This window comes from Drosophila navojoa, chromosome 5, assembly GCF_054131105.1.
Source record: "Drosophila navojoa isolate 15081-1374.11 chromosome 5, UAZ_NAV_1.0, whole genome shotgun sequence".
Taxonomy (NCBI): Eukaryota; Metazoa; Arthropoda; class Insecta; order Diptera; family Drosophilidae; genus Drosophila; species Drosophila navojoa.
Genome location: NC_142893.1, coordinates 7,519,696 through 7,537,169, shown reverse-complemented (window position 1 = coordinate 7,537,169; position 17,474 = coordinate 7,519,696). Strand labels below are relative to the sequence as shown.

The window sequence follows — 17,474 nt, the reverse complement described above, 5'->3', positions numbered from 1 at the left end:
CTTAGGACAGCTGTCACTGGCTATACGTTCCATTAGCTAGCATTTAATTGTTGTTAGGGTATAGCTTAAACAGCACTGAAAACGTGAAAGAGCATCATCAACAAATCTCAAGTCGTAGCGCGCTCCGTCCAAGGTAAACGTTGCAAGTCATTAAAAAGTGCCCTGCGGCAGGCAACTAGCGACTGTTGCAAGCAAACAAAATATTGCATAAGAAGCGGCAGCAATAGCAACAATAATAATAGTAACAGCGGCAGCAACAACTGCAACAGCAACAGCAACAGCAACAGCAAATAGCAACGATAACAACTCTTCAACAATGGAACATTCCAAAATGCACAGCCCGAGTTGCAGGTGTCTTGTGGCCCGCTGTGTGGCGGCGCCTCGAACGGGCGGCAACTTACCCGGAATAGTCGGCCGCCCACACCGGACGCGCCAAGCGACGTGTCTCTGCGGAGCTGCTCGACGTAAAGCCAAAGCCAGGAGGCGGTGGCGGCGGCGGGGGCGGGGGCGGCGGGGCTTGGAACGGGCACTGGGCTAGGCTGTGAAAGTGCGCCTGAACGGCAGCCGCTGCCGTTGTGGTGGTGGTGGCGGTGGTGGTGCTGCTGCTGCCACAGCTGTCGCGTGAGCAACTGTAGCAGCAGGAGCAGCGCTGCAACTGGCGACGTCGCGCCGCCAACAATGGCAGCGGACCACCGGCCAGACCCTGGCCCAGGCTCGTGTCCAAGCCCATGTCCGAGCCCAACCGCTGGCCAGACGGCGGAGCGCACTCGCTGTCGCAGCTGTAGCTCTTCTTCATGGCACGCCGGCGCAGCGACGCTGGCAGCGGCTGCGCTGCTGGCGCATTGGTGGCATTGGCATTGCAATAGCCACAGTTGGCGCCGCCCAGCGCGCTGCCACGCTGCTGATACGAGTCCTCCGAGGAGCTCATGATGAGCGAATAGGTGCGCGATTGTGGAAAGTGACCGCCCAAGCAACTGCGAGAGTTCAGGTTTTTTTTTTGGATTTGTTTTTTTTTTTCAGCGTTTCATATGGAAGAGGAAATTAGGGTCTAAGGCTAAGGCTAAGCTAAGTGTTTTCTTGAGGTGCTCAAGGCAGGATTATTGTTACAGCTAAGACAACATAAATATATATCTATATATCATAAGCTTATATTGAGGGGACTGGGCTGGAGCGATATTTTCAGCATTTGTTGTAAAGTTGATATGGTAAAGAGTATAAAAAGAAAAAGAAATACATATATGTATTTAAACTAAAATAAATACTAACAGAAAAAAGAAAGCATGACAAATACAAAATAAATAAAGTACAAAAATATAAAAAAAAAATATTTGGAAATTAATTCTTTAATTAATTTTTTTTTTTTTTCAATTTTACACAACACTTCCATTAGTTTGCATAAAAAATCTATCTTTATATAAATAATAAATCGATAATAATAAAATGATGAAAATATCGCTGGGAGTTTATTTACATATATAGACAAATAATTTAGGCAGCTCTTTGATAGCACGCCAATCGGAAGATTAAATTCTTACACATATAACAGTTAGAGAGGTAAAGTTAGGTACAGTTAGGGCTGCATCTAGTAGTTAACTATGTGAATTGAGGTCTTTGCATTGCTTTTTAGTATTTGTTAAAAGTATTTTTTCTCGTTCTTTTGGGGAGTACACATAGTTACAGTTATGCATATATATAAGTTTGCTATTATTACAAGGGGGGATTTGGTGGGAAATGTGCCTCAGTTATCAATTGGTTAATCAAAAGAAAAAGAAAACGGAGTTACTCGGGTTGTGGCAGACATAGAGAGGAAGCTAAAGGCCAAATGCATAGACTTACGCAATTTTCTCTGAGGGCGAACGCCAAGGCATCTCATCGTCAATCTCATCGTCGCTCTCATCCCCCTCCTCGCCGTCGTCGTTGCCGGCTATGCTAAACGATGAGGACGTAAACATATCCGGCACGGGCAATATGGAGGGTCGACGACTGCCTGTGGATTGTGTGAAAACATAACGGTTATTTGGGCCAAATTGAGCTCTAGTGTTACGCTGTCTGCTTGGTATTTATGTATATCTTACCTCGACGCTGATTGAGCACATCGGGACTGAGCAGATTGGGATTGTTGGCGAACGGCACGTCCAGGTGATTGCCCGTGGTGGTCAGTGCGGCAGGTGTGATGCTCAGCGAGGTGCCCATGTTGAGGCCGACGCCCAGGCCGCCGCCACCGCCGCCGCTGCAGCTGGAGCTGGCCTGATTTTGGCCACCCGTCCCACTGCTGCCAGCTGCACCCCCACCACCTACCACTAGCGATGTTGTTGTTATTGTTGTTGTCGTCGTCGCAGCCGCCGCCGTCGGTAAATGCGTTGTGCTCACCGTTGTGTCCTTTAGATTCTGCCTGGAGTCCGATATTATCACAGCCGTCGGTGTGTCGCTGGCTACAGAGGGTAAATTTGCAATCGGAAATTCATTAGGATCTTTCGCTCAGTGTACGGCAGTGTGCGCGCTCAATTAGAGCGCAGTGCATTAACGCAAAGTATTAAGCACAAAATTTATAGCTACTTGAACAAAATGTCGTTGCTTTACATGTAAAATTCACTAATAGTTTAGCCAAACAACAAACAACTAGGATGAAGAAGCAGCACGACGACGGCACAAAAACAGAGTGGGTTGGAGGAGACACACACACTGAGAGAGAGAGAGAGAGAGAGAGAGAGAGAGTGACAGAGAGAAAACGACGTGCAGAGGTAGAGAACCTGTTCAACTCATTAAAAGTCTTTTCAATTCAAGGACCAAGAACTGTGCAGCTGACAAAGTTGCCCATTACCAAGTGGTTAACAGCAGGAGAAGCAGCACCAGCACAAGCAGGAGCAGATGCCAATGACATTAGCTTAAAGCGAGTCTTGAATACGAAATTAATCATGTGAGAAATAATATATTAAGAGGATAACTTTCAAAATTCTCTTTAGTACATCAAACGACTTGGATAAAAAACAACATAAATAAATGAAATAAAATTCCATTTCCCTAAGCAAAAAGCTCAAATTGGTTATAGTATTATACATATATTGACTTAAGCCTTTAAACATTTAAAAACTTTCGCTAAATACATAAAATTTTTTTAAAAAATATATATAATTATTATTATTTTGATTTATTTAATCATCAAATGATAGTCATATTCCCATAACATTAAGATTATTTCTCATCCTAATCTATTTCCCATCAACATTCAACTTTCAGCTGCTGTCATTGGCGTCTGAGCGCTGTCAAGTTTTTGGCCTCACGATATTGAGTTTCAGTTAAGGTGTGTAGTTGGAGCTTAATTGCGTTGGTTCACAGCACAGTCAAAGCCACAAGTTGGCTGGCCTAATGACGCTGCCTCATTTGCAGAGGCTTGTTACCACGCTTTAATTAAGACGAAAGGCGACAGCAGCCACATAAATTTCAGCCACAAGATACACGAGTATTTTGATAGAAATATTTCCTAGGCTGCCTTTGGCAGACACGCAACAGTTGCCGCCGCGGCCACAGACGGATGTGGGCACACGCTGCGTATACACGATGTGGCCAAGGTGCACAGCATTGCGTATACGCGATGTGTGCCAACAAGAAATTGTTGCGTGTACATTGCATATAATTTACAATTGACAGGAGCCTCTACGAACACAATATCAACTAGCAATAAAAATCAATAAATAATCGACAAATAGAGAGAGAGAGAGAGGGACAGGGAGAGAGACAAAAACATTTAGAAAGGGGTTCACAGTATGAGACATGCAATAAAATACGTCGAAAGGAACAAGTGCTAAAAGCAAAATGAAGCAAAAGACAAAAATAGCATCGCGGAAGTAACTGAAATTGCTTCAGCCTAGTGTGCGAGTGTGTGTGTGTGTGTGTGCGTATGTGTGTGGGTGACACCTGTCGCTAATGGCTTTCAAATAGCGGAAAATGTTTGTCGGGCTGGGCAGGCTTACAAATGGGTCCAAAGGCATTTACAGGCGCTAAGCAAAACTTAAGTTCTAGACAAAAATAAAACATGTATATAAAAAGAGAAGGCAATACAAAGAGTGTTAAGTATATATATAGAGAGACAGACAGAGACAGAGAGAACTAGAGGTAAAGAGTACTGTTATGTAAAGGTGATAATTATTTAAATGTTTTGGATTTGGATTTTGTTTTGCATTTCTTTCGGCATGAATTAGTATATAAAAAACTTTTGGAGTCGTTCAGTACAATTGGAGAAGGTATTTTGTTTTTGTTTTTTTTTAGTATTAGTTTTGGGGATTTGCTTTTCTTGGAGTCACACTCACGCACAAATAGTGTTGTATAATCACTGTCACATGTTAGTTGTTGCATTTGCGGATACGGTTGCGGTGATGGTGACGGTGACGGTGGCGGATACGGATACAACGGTTGCAAGTGTTGCCTCTCAATTAGGGGCGTGCCGGCGCCAGAGTCATAGGTGGGACTATGGGGCACACGAACACAAACAGACGGCACGGCTGCAATCGTCGATTGATTCAAAGCGATTGCTGTTGCAGTTGCTGTTGTTGTTGTTGATGCTGATGCTGATAATAATGTTGATGATGTGAGAGTCGTGCTAATTGTTGTTGGTATTGTTCTGGTTGTTGTTGTTGTTGTTGTTATTGTTGATTGTTTTGTTGTTGATGTTGTTGTTGTATTCGCTACACATACATTATACGATATATATGATATTATATTATATATATATGTAGATATATATATATATATATATGGTATGTGTGTGTTAAGGAGTGTGTGTAGGTGTGTGTGTGGAGATGTGCGTGCATGTGTGTGGGCAGTTAGTATATTTTTTTTGGTCTAGTTCTCAGCTATAGTACTCAGAGTTGCCAAGATCTAATGTGACTTTATCGATGATATGCTTAGTTCTAGTTTATCACAGTATTTGCTATCCAGGTATTACTTTTATATATTTTTTTGTGTATTTTTTATTTTTCTTCTGTGATTTTTTTTTTTTTTTTTTTTTTTTGGTTTATTATGCATTTCTATAATGTTTCATATCAACTAGTTATAAGAAAATATTTTTATGTATTTTTTAGCCATTTCCAAGCCACTCATTATTAAATGAACTATATTTGTTTTTATTTTTAAATATGTGCATATGAATGGGAATGTTTTGACTTATTTTGGCAAAATATTTTAGATTTAAATTTATAAATAGCAAACATTAAAATGATTTTTTTTTTATTATTATCAGTAAATATGTTTATTCTATATTTTTTATATTGCTAAACTTAATATTCTATTATTAATATTTTTTAGAATTTATTTAAATATATATATTATTTTATTTTTAATAATTCATAATTTCAATTGTCAATCGTTTCTACATAATTTTATTTAAATACCCAAATTTATATTTTGTCATAACTTTACAAAATATTGGAAATGACTAAAAAGTTTTCTAAAAATATATGCTATCTAGCTAAACTGTATATAATTTATTTTATATATTTTTTGTTATGTCAAGATATATATTTTCTAAGCTCGAAACAAGAGAAACATAAATAGAATTTGAGCAGAGCCAAGAGGCAATTTAATTATCAAAGTTGTAAAAAAAAAAAATAAACAGTAGTACAAGAAAGAGGTTAAAGACGTTCTGAGAGAGCCAGAGAACAAACATAACAAAGCGGTGGAATTTTCGTATTCGATATTTCATATATTTTGTATTGTTTTTTGCTTGCTGAATCTATTTTTGTTGTGTTAGCTTTTGAAACGAACTTTGAGCGCAATATAATTAATTAATGAACAAATGAAAAACGCCAACTTTCAAGACAGAAATAAATGATATTAATTAGAGACGGGCACGCGCAGACACACATTTAAAGCGTTTCAGTTTGTTGTTTTTGTTTTTTTTTTTCAAATTTATTTCTTATTTTTAAGTCAGACAAATTGACAACCGCAACGAGACGAAATTAAGGAAAACAAATTACTTGAAGACAGACAAATGAATTAGAAACTTTGCCGATAACGAACGCAAACGAAGGCAGCCCCAACAAAATCAACATAAATAATAATAATACAAACTTGTTGCTAAATTATAAATAGAAAATTAAATAGAAGTATATTTATATATATTTGATAAATATATGTATGTATGTTTTTTTCTGGGCAACATTCAAAGTCATTCAAACGTGTGTGTTTCGTCTCTTTGGTAGTTTATAATTCTTTTGATGATACACACACACGCACGAACACACACACACATACTCTCTCACACTCACACACACTTATTTGACATTCATGTGCCACATTGTACCCACCAGTTGCTGCATGTGTGTGGGGGGTGGTGGCGCCAGCACCACTGCTGCCAGCACCACCGGCTGCCGTTGTTGTATCCGTAGTTTGATTTTGATTAACGACAAATGCCGAATTCTCCTCCTTGGTAATGCTCATATAATAGCACGTGTCATCCTTTTTCATGATGTGCCTGGGCCCAGGGTTCAGCAGTATGGTATCCTCATAGAATTCTGGCAGCTCGGCCGGACGCACGCCCACCAAAGCGACGCCATACCTAAATATAAGAAAAAAAAAAATATATATAAAAATATATTTGTTTAGTATTATTTTTCTTTTTGGCATTTTACATAAATTTGTATTTGAATGGACGCAAGCGTCGAAATATATATGAATGACGAGATAAAGAGGCGTGCAAGTTGGCATTTATTTGTGCCCAGCCACTCCCCATACGCCACTCAACGCCACGCCCCTCCGCTTGGCTGCGAACGTCGAAACGTCAATTCAGTTTTGTTAATGCTAAAAAGCATTTTGAAGTATCTTCACTTACTTGCGATGCGAATGAAAGCTGGCATAGGTAAAACTTTTGCCCTCGTACTCCCCGAAGAAGCGACTGTCCCCCAGCACAATGTGATAGATCTCGTTGCCGGAACATTTGCCATAGAGACGATGCCATTCCTCCGGCGACTGTTGACCTTCCCTATAAAGTGCGAGACGGCACAGAAATAGAAGTTAGAGACAAGTTTAATAAGTGCAAGCCAGAGAAATGAATTCAGTTTTCAGGTTTTAAGTTTCAATTGTTCGGATCCGGATTCGGATTCGCTTTGGGATTCTTTCTCTGGTGTCTGGCCACAAATATGTATGTTAAAGCAACGTGCCGAGTTGAACAGACTCATTAGAATTCTTTAGTTAACTAATGCGTCAAGTTATACGCGGCGTATGATTAATCTGGCTTGCGTGCTGAAGCCGCAGACAACCCAAGAGTATTTCATTCATTTAATTTAATTTAATTTAATCTTAATTGTTTTTCTTTTTTACACACACTTCATGAGCGTGCAGCATTTGCATAAAACACAGTTTGGCTGCCAGAAACAATTGCGCATTAAATTTAATTAAAACTCGCACTTCAAATTGACGCGATTTGCGCATATTTCCCTTTTACAAATGCGTCCGTCCTTGTGCCAGTTTGATATTTAATGCAGGAAATGGAAGTGGATGCGACCAACGCGTGCTTAAATGCTTTCAACAGCTTAAAATTTAAAGAGTAATTACTAATTGAAAGCGCTGAGGACTTCAGCAGGGTCGCAGTTGATGAATTGAGTGGAACGTCGAATATTAATAAGAGGAAACAGAAAATTTAATTATACAAAAAAAAAAAATAATAATAAATAAATAAATAAATAAATAAATAAAAAAAATAAAATAAAATAAAATAATTAATAAAAAATAAATACATAAAAAATAAAATAAATAAATAAAATATAAAATAATATAATAAAATAATAATGATAAAAATAATAATAGTAATAAATAAATAAATGAAATAAAAAATATTTATATGCATATAAATATACAAAAATACAATTATTATAAGTATAAAAAAAATACATATGAAAGTAAAACAGTATAATAAATACAAAAATATATTGTTCCCTTCGGAACCGTTTGGAACCTATTAAAATTCAAAATAAAAGGGTTGCCGCAGGTGCAGAATAAAAATGGCAAAAATAATTTCAAAAAGCTAAATAAAATAATAATAAAAAAAGAATAATAATAATAATAATAATAATAATAATAAATAAATAATATAAAAAACACAATTATTGTGAACATGAAAAAATATACATATAAAAATAATAATATTAAAAATAAAAAAAAGGTGAAAAGGTTGTAAAGGAGTTTGTAACCTATTAAAATTCGAGATATAGGGATTGCCTCAGGTGCACAGTTATTTAGCAGCATATCAAAGAAACTAGAATTTAAAATGCGTAAAAACAAATAGCCAGCTATAAAGCTTATCTATGGCCTTTTCTGTTGATTAAGTAATTTGGTCGCCTGAGTGCCTGCCCGGCGTGTTGAAGGATAGCAGAAAATGCGATGCGAAATGCCAGATGACACAGGTGACACGCATCAAGGCGGCAAAACTGCTGACGCAGAGCAGCTAAATGTTTTTTTCTCTCTCTCTCTCGAGTTTGCTGACCATTAACAGTTGACCGGGCATTACACGGGATATATGGTATATATGAATATATGAATATATGATGATATACATGTGTGGTTTTTTTTCTTTTACGTACTGTCCTCGTGATGTGTGCAGCAGGAGTGTGACTAGCGTGCTGGCGCCGGGGCAGGTGCAATTGTTGGCCAGCAGGGCGTACTTGAACTCATCCTCGCAGACCACGTGCTCGGCGAACTTCACATGCAGCTTGTGCTCCGGTCTGGCCACAGCGAATTTCCGCACATCAATATATTGATATAGAGAGACCAAACGAAAAAAGAAGACGAAAAGAATGAAAGATGAATGTAAATACATGTAGTTAGCTATATGTATAGATTGACGGCATTGGTTCCGTGGCACGCACAGTGCTCAAACAGTGAACGAAATCGAATTAACTGAGGCGTGACAAAGTGTCGCCCGTTACACGCAACAGAACTCACCTGAATATCTGTACATATTGCGGCACATTCGGCGCAAAGTCCTTGACGGCCCAGGACCGCAGTATGGTATGCTCATCGGCCGCCGTTTTGTCCGCATAGTTGCGAGCAGCCAGTATGAAGCAGGCTTCCGCCTCGTTCATGCGCGCCCGCGCCAAGTCGCCGTCCTTCAGGCAGGAGCCCTGTGCGTTTGTCAAAATGTCATTGGGCATTTGGCATTTGGCGTTTGGCATTTGGAATCGAATCACAGTTTGTCAAATATTTATTGAACCAACCTGAATGTAGATGACGCGCTGCGCCCAAATAGGCACCTGCAATATCATTCGCATCGTTGTGTCCAGCTCCATGGGACTGAGCAGCACCACATAGAAGTCCTGCAGCAATGGGTGCGCATAGAACTCGTTCAGAAAGTCCATTATCGTATCCGCATGCAGCGTCGTCGAGCAGACAACCACATGCTTCTCGCTCTGCGCTCGATGCGAGGAGTAGCTGCCGCCCAGTTTCTGTCGCTCCATCCAGGTGAAGGCCAATTGCTCAAACTGCAATCCAATGTGGGGACAAAAATAAAAATAACGGATATGAACATCACAAACAATCTTAATATATTTTTAAGAGGAATCCGAGTCCTGCTCGTGCTTTATTTGTTTGCATGAGCAACTGTTTTGACATTCTCGCAGCCTTGGCCTAGTCACCCACTCAAATATGCTCAAATATTTGTGCTTCTAGCTACTTAAGCGCTTATGTCCACAAATTGCTATGCTTTAAAGATAATATCCATACTTATGAAAACAAAAAGAAACACTTGAATCACTTAAATTCCTATTTGGGACTCAGTGAATGAAAGCGAAAATCAAAAGAAAAGCAATATATGAATAAGTGGAAATATTTCTATTGCTGCATAAACGGATTTAAATTGTTTTGCCATTATTTTGAGATTATTTGAACATTTATTATGCTTATAAATACAAAATAGAGGCAGTGGAATATTGTAATTAGCTTTTATTTATTAAATAAATAAAATACAAATTGATGTATTAAAAATAAAAATACTCATCAAAGAACAAAAAATAAAATTAAAAAATATTTTTAGTAAGTATATAAATATTTTTTTAATATAATAATTCCCTTTTTATGGGTTGCAGAAATTTGTAAAAATTATTTATTATATTTATTATCATAAACAAATTTTAATTATTATTTAATTATTATAAAAATACAAATAATAAAAAATTATAATTAAAATAATATGTTTAATTTGTTATTTAATTTGTTATTTTTCTTCTGTTGTGAAATAATTTTTAATCGAAAAAATATTATATTTTGATAAGATATAAAAATCAAAAATATTTATAGCTATTCCTATCTAACTACCTATCAGTTTTCTTCTTTCAGCTACCTACAATAGCTGTTAAAGCCATCCGATGACGCTCTGCACTTTATTCTACACCCCTATATATGTACATAGTATACCCATATCTTAAGTTTGATAGATTGCTGACATTCAATATTGACAGCGACACAGAGAACGTTTTTTGTTTAACTCGATTGCAGTCTCAATTGCAGCACTAATATTTTCAATAAAATTTAAGTGCTTGCCAGGCGGGCACACTCACACACTCACACACACACACACAGTCAACGCACCATCCACACTCACTGCCAACATTTTGGTCACAATGTTGTTGCTGCTTTTTGCTATTGTTATAGCTGGTCATAAATTGTTGGAGCGCGTCGGGCATATTGACATGGAGCTTGTTTGAGAGAAGTGCCTGCAGCCAGTGCCCCAAAAAGTATGCTACCAAAAAACAACATTTTGATTGATGCTCTTGTTTTTTGGGCAGCACACTGGGTCCGCCGGTGGGTTCATCAGTCAGTCCAGTCAGTCGATTCTATAACTGCTCAGATTCAACAAACATTTATTCGTTAATTGTTTTGACTCGGGTCAGACATGATTCTGTCATGTCATATATATATATATTTAGACAGATTGATGACCAGTAGGCGCCATCGACTCATCTGTTAATAGCCAATTTGATTGATGGACTGAGCCCCGGTCAACATGCGCCAGCTAAGCAGCTTAAAACTGTGTCCGCTCGCCTATCTGCTCTCATCTATCTACACGATGTACATAAATATTGGCATAAAAAAAAAGTCTGTGGCCGCCCAGATAAGTCGCCAGCAAAAAGTTCTCATCTTCATCGTCTAGTTAAAGTAGTTGAGCGCAGTCGGGCATTAAATGCATTTACTCACCTGCGTGGGCAGCACAATGAGTGCCACACAAATCATGATGACCATATACAGCTGTGATGGCCAAATGTCCGGCACAAAGTCGCCGTAGCCCACTGTGGAAAAGGTCACAACCACATAGTAGGTGCTCTGGAATAGATTCAAATGGCGATGCCCTGCGCGCTGAAAGTGCTGTATGCCACAAACACTAAAAGAGAGAGGGAGAAAGGGAGAGAGGGGGAGAGCGTGTTGGATAGACTGAGCTGGTAAGTGAGTTTGTTGTAGCTTACCTGGTGAACACCAGACACAACAATGTGGCCGACAAAATGGTCAACTGTTGTGACAAAGCCGATTGGGACTTTTGCATGGCACGATGCAAGTCGTTCTTAAAAAAAAAATTAAATAAAAATGTTTCAACATACAAATTGAGAATTATGGTTAGTTTAACATGCACACACACACACACATATATGCAAATACTTACAAACATGTTCTCCAGCGAACGTTTGGCCAGCCAACAATTTAAGAATATTGGAATGAAGAGATTGCGCAGCGGCGGATGCACAATCTAAAGGGAAAGCAAACGGAAGCATAGAACGGATAATTGTCGAATAAACAATTCATTTAGCTGTCGATTTAGTGGACTAAGTGTACTTACCGTTAGTGCAAAGGGTATTGTCGTTACTAATTCTAGTATAAAGTGAAATGAGAGTATTTGCTGCCATATGTTGCCCTGGGAATACAGAAATGAATATAAGATTTGATATTAATAACAATAGTTAAAGAATAAAATGATATATAATAATAGTGATTAAAATAAATAAATAATGAATAGATGAAAAATATTCTATTATATTGTAGGAAATATTTAAATATATTAATTTAATAAAATTTATGAATGGTAGATACTTGGACTTTTATGTATAAATATATATTAGAAAATATAAAAAATAATTAAAATAGCCAATTTATTTATTTATTTTTTTTTTCAGCATCAAAAATAGTATTTTTTTAGTACGAAATTTTATTATGAAACATATTTTTTTTTTTAACTAAAAACTAAATTTTAAAATAAAAATTATTGAAAACAAAACAAAAATTTTTTAATATAAAAATTTAAAAAATCATTTATTTTGTTACATTTCAATTTTTATTAAAAGAAACATAAAAACTGCATTTTTATTAAAATAATTAGTCTTAATATTATATTTTTATATATTTTCCCTTTTCACATTGAACTCACCTTATAGCCTAGATATGTTAGAACCAAAGATTGAGTTAACGACACCATGGCTAGAAGTAATTGTAGCACCCAGAGGACAGTGGGCCGATTCACCCAGAGTATTGCATCCCAGTTAATAATTGGATTCTCCTGGAACTCCTCCTCCGTCAGCTTGGCAGAGATGATAAACTCTGTCTTATTGGCCACTTCGCAGCCATAGCTGAAGCCAAAAGAGAAAAGAAAAAGGTTATGAGAAATGCTCGGCCATAAATCTGATTTGTTATTTGGCCGTTGGCCAGTGGCTTACCATGTTATAAATGTTGGATTTTTATCCAATATCACACGTATTATGTAGAGAACACACGACAGTAACTTAAGGAATAAATCGGCAATTCGTATGCGTAAGCCTTGAAAGAGAAAGTGGAACAGAAATAGAAAAACCAACACACACACACACACACAAAATGAAACAAAATTTGGGTCAAATAGCTAAATAGCGTAGGCAGGTGCGTTTAGTTCAGCTGCGACGTGGTCAGCCAACAACAACAGCAACAACAGCAACAGCAAAGCGAAGACAAAAATAAACCCAACTGCCAGCTTTTTGACTGTTTACCAATCTACCTATTTACCTGGCCAACCTGTTTACCTGCACAATTATTTCCTAACCAAATCAATATTTACTCAAGTATATTGCGTCTGCCACTACATAGGCAATTCGCCTTTTTTTGATGTTGTTGTTGTTGCTGCTGTGTTTGTTGCTTTCCCTTCTGCTTCTTCTTGCGGCTGTTTTTCCAATTGATTTAATTGTTTGTGCGGCCTACGAAAACTTTAATCGCTTTGCCATAAGTTTATTTACATTCGTGAATTCTATGTCGGCCAGTCGGTCAGTCTGTCTGGCCAGAGTTGAGTACAGTGGGCACTCGTTTGAGATGACTTGCGTGAAAGTACAGTATATTGGAGATCTTGGGGAATAATATATGAGCTTGGAATCATTTCTAGCAAATTTCAAGCTTAAGCAAGAGAAATATTTAATTTTGAATTCCGTTTATAAAATATTTTTTTATATATATATATAAATATTAATTGTAAAATTAATAAATAATTATTTTTATATATCTGAAATATTTTTATATATATTTTCATACATAATATATAATAATATTTTTATATTTAATTTAATGACATATAGAAATATATTAATTCAAAAAATATTTAATTATGTGTAATTTCTTCATGAAAAGTAGAAAAATCGGTATTTCTTTAGTATAAAGTTTATCTTAGTCTGCTTTTACTGTGCACCACTAAATTATTAAGAAAATCACGTAGTAAATCAAATTTGTTTGCCCCAAAGAGTATACTCTATCCTTTTCTATCCCCTCCCACCTAGTCGTAGCACCATCTTCATTTCCATTGCAAATACTTACTTGAACGCTGATTCTTAATGAAATAGAGTTGCAGTCTTTCTTTGAATGTGTTTTCATTCACATAGTACTCCACGCGCACTCTGCAAAGACAACAAAAATAGAGAGGGAAAAATTGTATTAAAATATGATTGAATTCGTTAAGCCTATTAGCAAATGCAAAGCGCATTTCCAGAGCTAAACAAATTAGTTTATATTGTGCCAAGCATTGCGTTTGGCGATAAAAATGACAATTGAGCTGATGATGATGCTGCACTTGGCAATTTGATGCGCTTACTGATCACATTATACGGACCATAAAGTGACACCGGCCGCAGCTTGCGTTGCCCCTGGCAGCCAGTCCCTTGCCTCGCCGCCTTCCACTTGCCACAACGGTCTGTCATGGCATTTTCCATTAAACAGAGCAGAGCAACGTGTGCCCGTCTAGTACATATTAAATTGTCAGTGCATAGTCTTTTCTCTCTATCTCTCTCTCTTTCTCTGTCTCTTGACAGCAGCAACGCTCAACGCCAATAAAAGCTGCAATTGCATTGTAAATGAACTGCCAATTGCACTTGCTGTTAGCTGCTCTTGGCTATGTGGATTAATTCTGAAAAGTTTCAACTGTAGTTGAGCCGATAAGTGAAAGCTGCTTTTAACAGCTTCAAAGACAAGCTAAATTGTTGACCAACACTTAAGGCTTTAACAAGTCGAAAACTGAGCTCTACCAAGGGCTAAAAGCTTGAGGTTGGCTATAAGTACTAAAGACTTTAAGAAATTTTTACTTAAATATGTATATATAAAAAAAAATAAAAATAATTATAATAATAATTTGACATCAATAGCAAGTCAAAGAATATTTTAGACAGGTTTGGACTCAACACCCAATAAAAAAAATTAAAATAAATTTTATTTTAATTATATATATTATTTTTATGCTTATGAAATTTCAATTTATTTATTCATTTACTTATTTATCAAATATATTTATATGGCAGCTTATATTGTATATATTATTTTTTCAATATATATTTTTTGTATGTCAAATTCGGGTACAATATACATAGAATATGATTTATATATTATTCATCAAATTTTCATAAAAATATATATATACAATGCTTTGTTAAATTTCACTTCATCCACCCAATGTCATTGTAACTTGATCTTCCAGCACTTCTTTATTTATTGGCACATCTGTTTCGCCAGTGCTAAAGGAAAACATTGCGTGTGCAACGTGGCGTATGAGCAACGTTTAGCTGGCAATTCCACTGCAGCTGACAGCATGACGGGGCTCCAAAACTGAATGCTGAATGCTGAGCACTAAAATTGCAATGCAGCCAGCTGCAAGACATAATATATATGTATATGTATATATACATATAACTATTTACGTATCTCACAGTTGCAGCTTGCAAGTATCTTGTATCTCAAGTTTAGCATGTAAATTGCTTCAGCTTTGACCATAACTCACGAGTGCCTGGCAAACATTCAGCAAAACATTCAAGCAGACATTGCTCAAACACTTGACTGCCCTCAGTCTAAGCGCGTCTGTCCTTCCGTCTGTCGGGTCTGTCTGCCTAAGTAATTAAAGCGTGCACAGTGCTTTAGGAGTCGAAATGGACAAGCGTTCATTTGAATGCAAACCTGATGCTTTGTTTGGCAGCTAGTTAGTAAAATTATGAACACACAAAAGCAGCTCAGTGCTTCGGGAGTGAGCTCCTCCCCCGGCTGGCGTATGCAGGCCAAGGTTAATGGACGAGCGTAGATAAAAGCGTGGCAAGCCGGAATAAATGAGACCCGTGTGGGCGAGTGGAGGCACTCAGCACTCAGCACTTGGCGCTCGGTGGTGACCAATCAGTTATGGCACAGCAAGTTCGTGCAGCCGCACAGCGACGTGCCACATCCAAGCGCTGCACACAATCAACTCTGACCTGGCGATAGAGCCAGACGGAAATTCGCTGACGTTCAGTTCATTCCACTCGGCCAATGAACGCGGCAGAAGAAGCGTCATTTGCAGCTGCGTCTGCTGCTGCTCAAACTATGCTGTATGCGAGAGGCGAGAGGCGAGCAGCTCACGCATGCTGCGAATCGTCTTGAATGCTCACTTTTGACACATTCCTCTCGGGGCCAAACAATGCCAAAGTTCAGCAGCAGCAATTGAACCCGAGGCCACTTTGATGTTTGGCCTCGCTCGCAGCACACAGCTTACAGCTCAGCTTAGCCAACTTGGCCAACTTCCCAAACAAAAAGTAGCTGAAAATGTCAACAAACATTCAGAGTCGGTGCAATGACACCCGCCGCTTGATGCTTGATGACATTACATTACACTAAATGCAACAGTTTAGCCAAAGCGAATCAATTTCTCTGGCGGATAAAGCATTTCGTCTTTTCATATATTTTACACGACAAAGGCGCTGAATTTTCTGCAAAGAACGAGCATGAAATGGCAGAGCGACAGCTGAAAAATTACCGACTGGTTTTTTATTGTCGTGCAGCAACTGAAAATGAATTGACGTTGCTTTTGGTTGAATTTAATATATATCATTTAATTTAATATAATATATATAATATAATAATATATATATTTCAATAATATAAATTTTATTATAATACATATGTTAGCATATAAATTCAATTAAATATATTTAATTCATTAAATTAAATTAATTTTATTTCCTTGGATTAGAGTTGATTTTAATTTATTATATATAAATAATAAATTAATATTTGTAAATTTCAATCCCATTTTTTGTACATTTTTTTTACAGTAAATCTAAATATTTAAAAAAAAACAATATCAATATAAAAAACTTAAGCAATAGTTGAAGCTTATGAGAATCTTAATATAAAGTGGTGCTCCTTGCACACTTGAAACATGATTCTTATCAATATTTCGAAGCTGTCAAATTACAAGCCACAAGCCTCTTTAGGCTACTGGCAGCAGTGTTTAGTGTGAACACTTGATATAAAAAGGAATACAACAACCTACGCAGTATGCCACAAACCTAAATGCTTCGTAATAAAAATGCCATCACTTAGCTGCAGCGAGCAGCCAATAAAAATGTAAAATAAATCTTAAGCACGATTGCAAATGTAAGACAATACAGGTGTAAATGTGTTTAGATGTGACTCTAGCAAAGAGTGGTATTACTTTTAAGATGTGGCGCATATAATATTTATATTAAAACTAGTCAGAAAAGTTAGAATTTGAAAAAAAAAAAAATAAAAATAAAAGCTGTATAGAAATATATTCTTTAATTGTAAAAATAATAATACAACTACGTATTTATATAAATATATAAACACCTATTGTTAATAATAATAATATGTAAACCACTCAATAATATAAATATATATATTTTTAAATTTTTTTTATTATTATTATTATTGATATTTATTTTTTATATTATTATTATTCTTATTATTATGATTATATATTTTTTTATTTATTTTTTTTAATATAATTATCATTTTTTTTTTTACTCAATTTATGATTATTTTTCTGCAATTATTCAAAATAAATATTCATTAGCCACAACACTTTTAATTAGATAAATTGAGTAGATCCTTTGGTCTCTGTCGGCCATAGAGTAATATTTCGTGCATTTTGTGTTTCGTGTTTACTATAATATTCAGCAGCAATATCTTTTATAGATATCTGTATAATATATCAACTCTATTATAGATATCTG

The 17,474-nt window shown here is 36.6% G+C and overlaps 1 protein-coding gene across 4 annotated transcripts in view; it reads right to left on the bottom strand.

Moving 5' to 3' along the window:
• The window catches only part of SLO2 (slowpoke 2), a 119,610-nt gene that overhangs the window by 10,143 nt on the left and 91,993 nt on the right, over positions 1 to 17,474 (bottom strand). For 2 of the 4 annotated variants that reach the window (XM_089262380.1, XM_089262379.1), the window contains exons 3-18: positions 13,804 to 13,883; positions 12,687 to 12,786; positions 12,401 to 12,599; positions 11,816 to 11,890; positions 11,642 to 11,725; positions 11,448 to 11,542; positions 11,182 to 11,365; positions 9,207 to 9,470; positions 8,935 to 9,113; positions 8,574 to 8,714; positions 6,827 to 6,976; positions 6,303 to 6,553; positions 4,308 to 4,682; positions 2,076 to 2,432; positions 1,837 to 1,987; positions 402 to 974 (exon numbers count right to left, since the gene is read on the bottom strand). In XM_089262380.1, the coding sequence (XP_089118506.1) occupies positions 402 to 974; positions 1,837 to 1,987; positions 2,076 to 2,432; positions 4,308 to 4,682; positions 6,303 to 6,553; positions 6,827 to 6,976; positions 8,574 to 8,714; positions 8,935 to 9,113; positions 9,207 to 9,470; positions 11,182 to 11,365; positions 11,448 to 11,542; positions 11,642 to 11,725; positions 11,816 to 11,890; positions 12,401 to 12,599; positions 12,687 to 12,786; positions 13,804 to 13,883 (3,258 nt within the window). The remainder of the gene's footprint in view (positions 1 to 401; positions 975 to 1,836; positions 1,988 to 2,075; positions 2,433 to 4,307; positions 4,683 to 6,302; positions 6,554 to 6,826; positions 6,977 to 8,573; positions 8,715 to 8,934; positions 9,114 to 9,206; positions 9,471 to 11,181; positions 11,366 to 11,447; positions 11,543 to 11,641; positions 11,726 to 11,815; positions 11,891 to 12,400; positions 12,600 to 12,686; positions 12,787 to 13,803; positions 13,884 to 17,474) is intronic. The other 2 variants (XM_089262381.1, XM_089262382.1) reach the window with 1 other exon arrangement.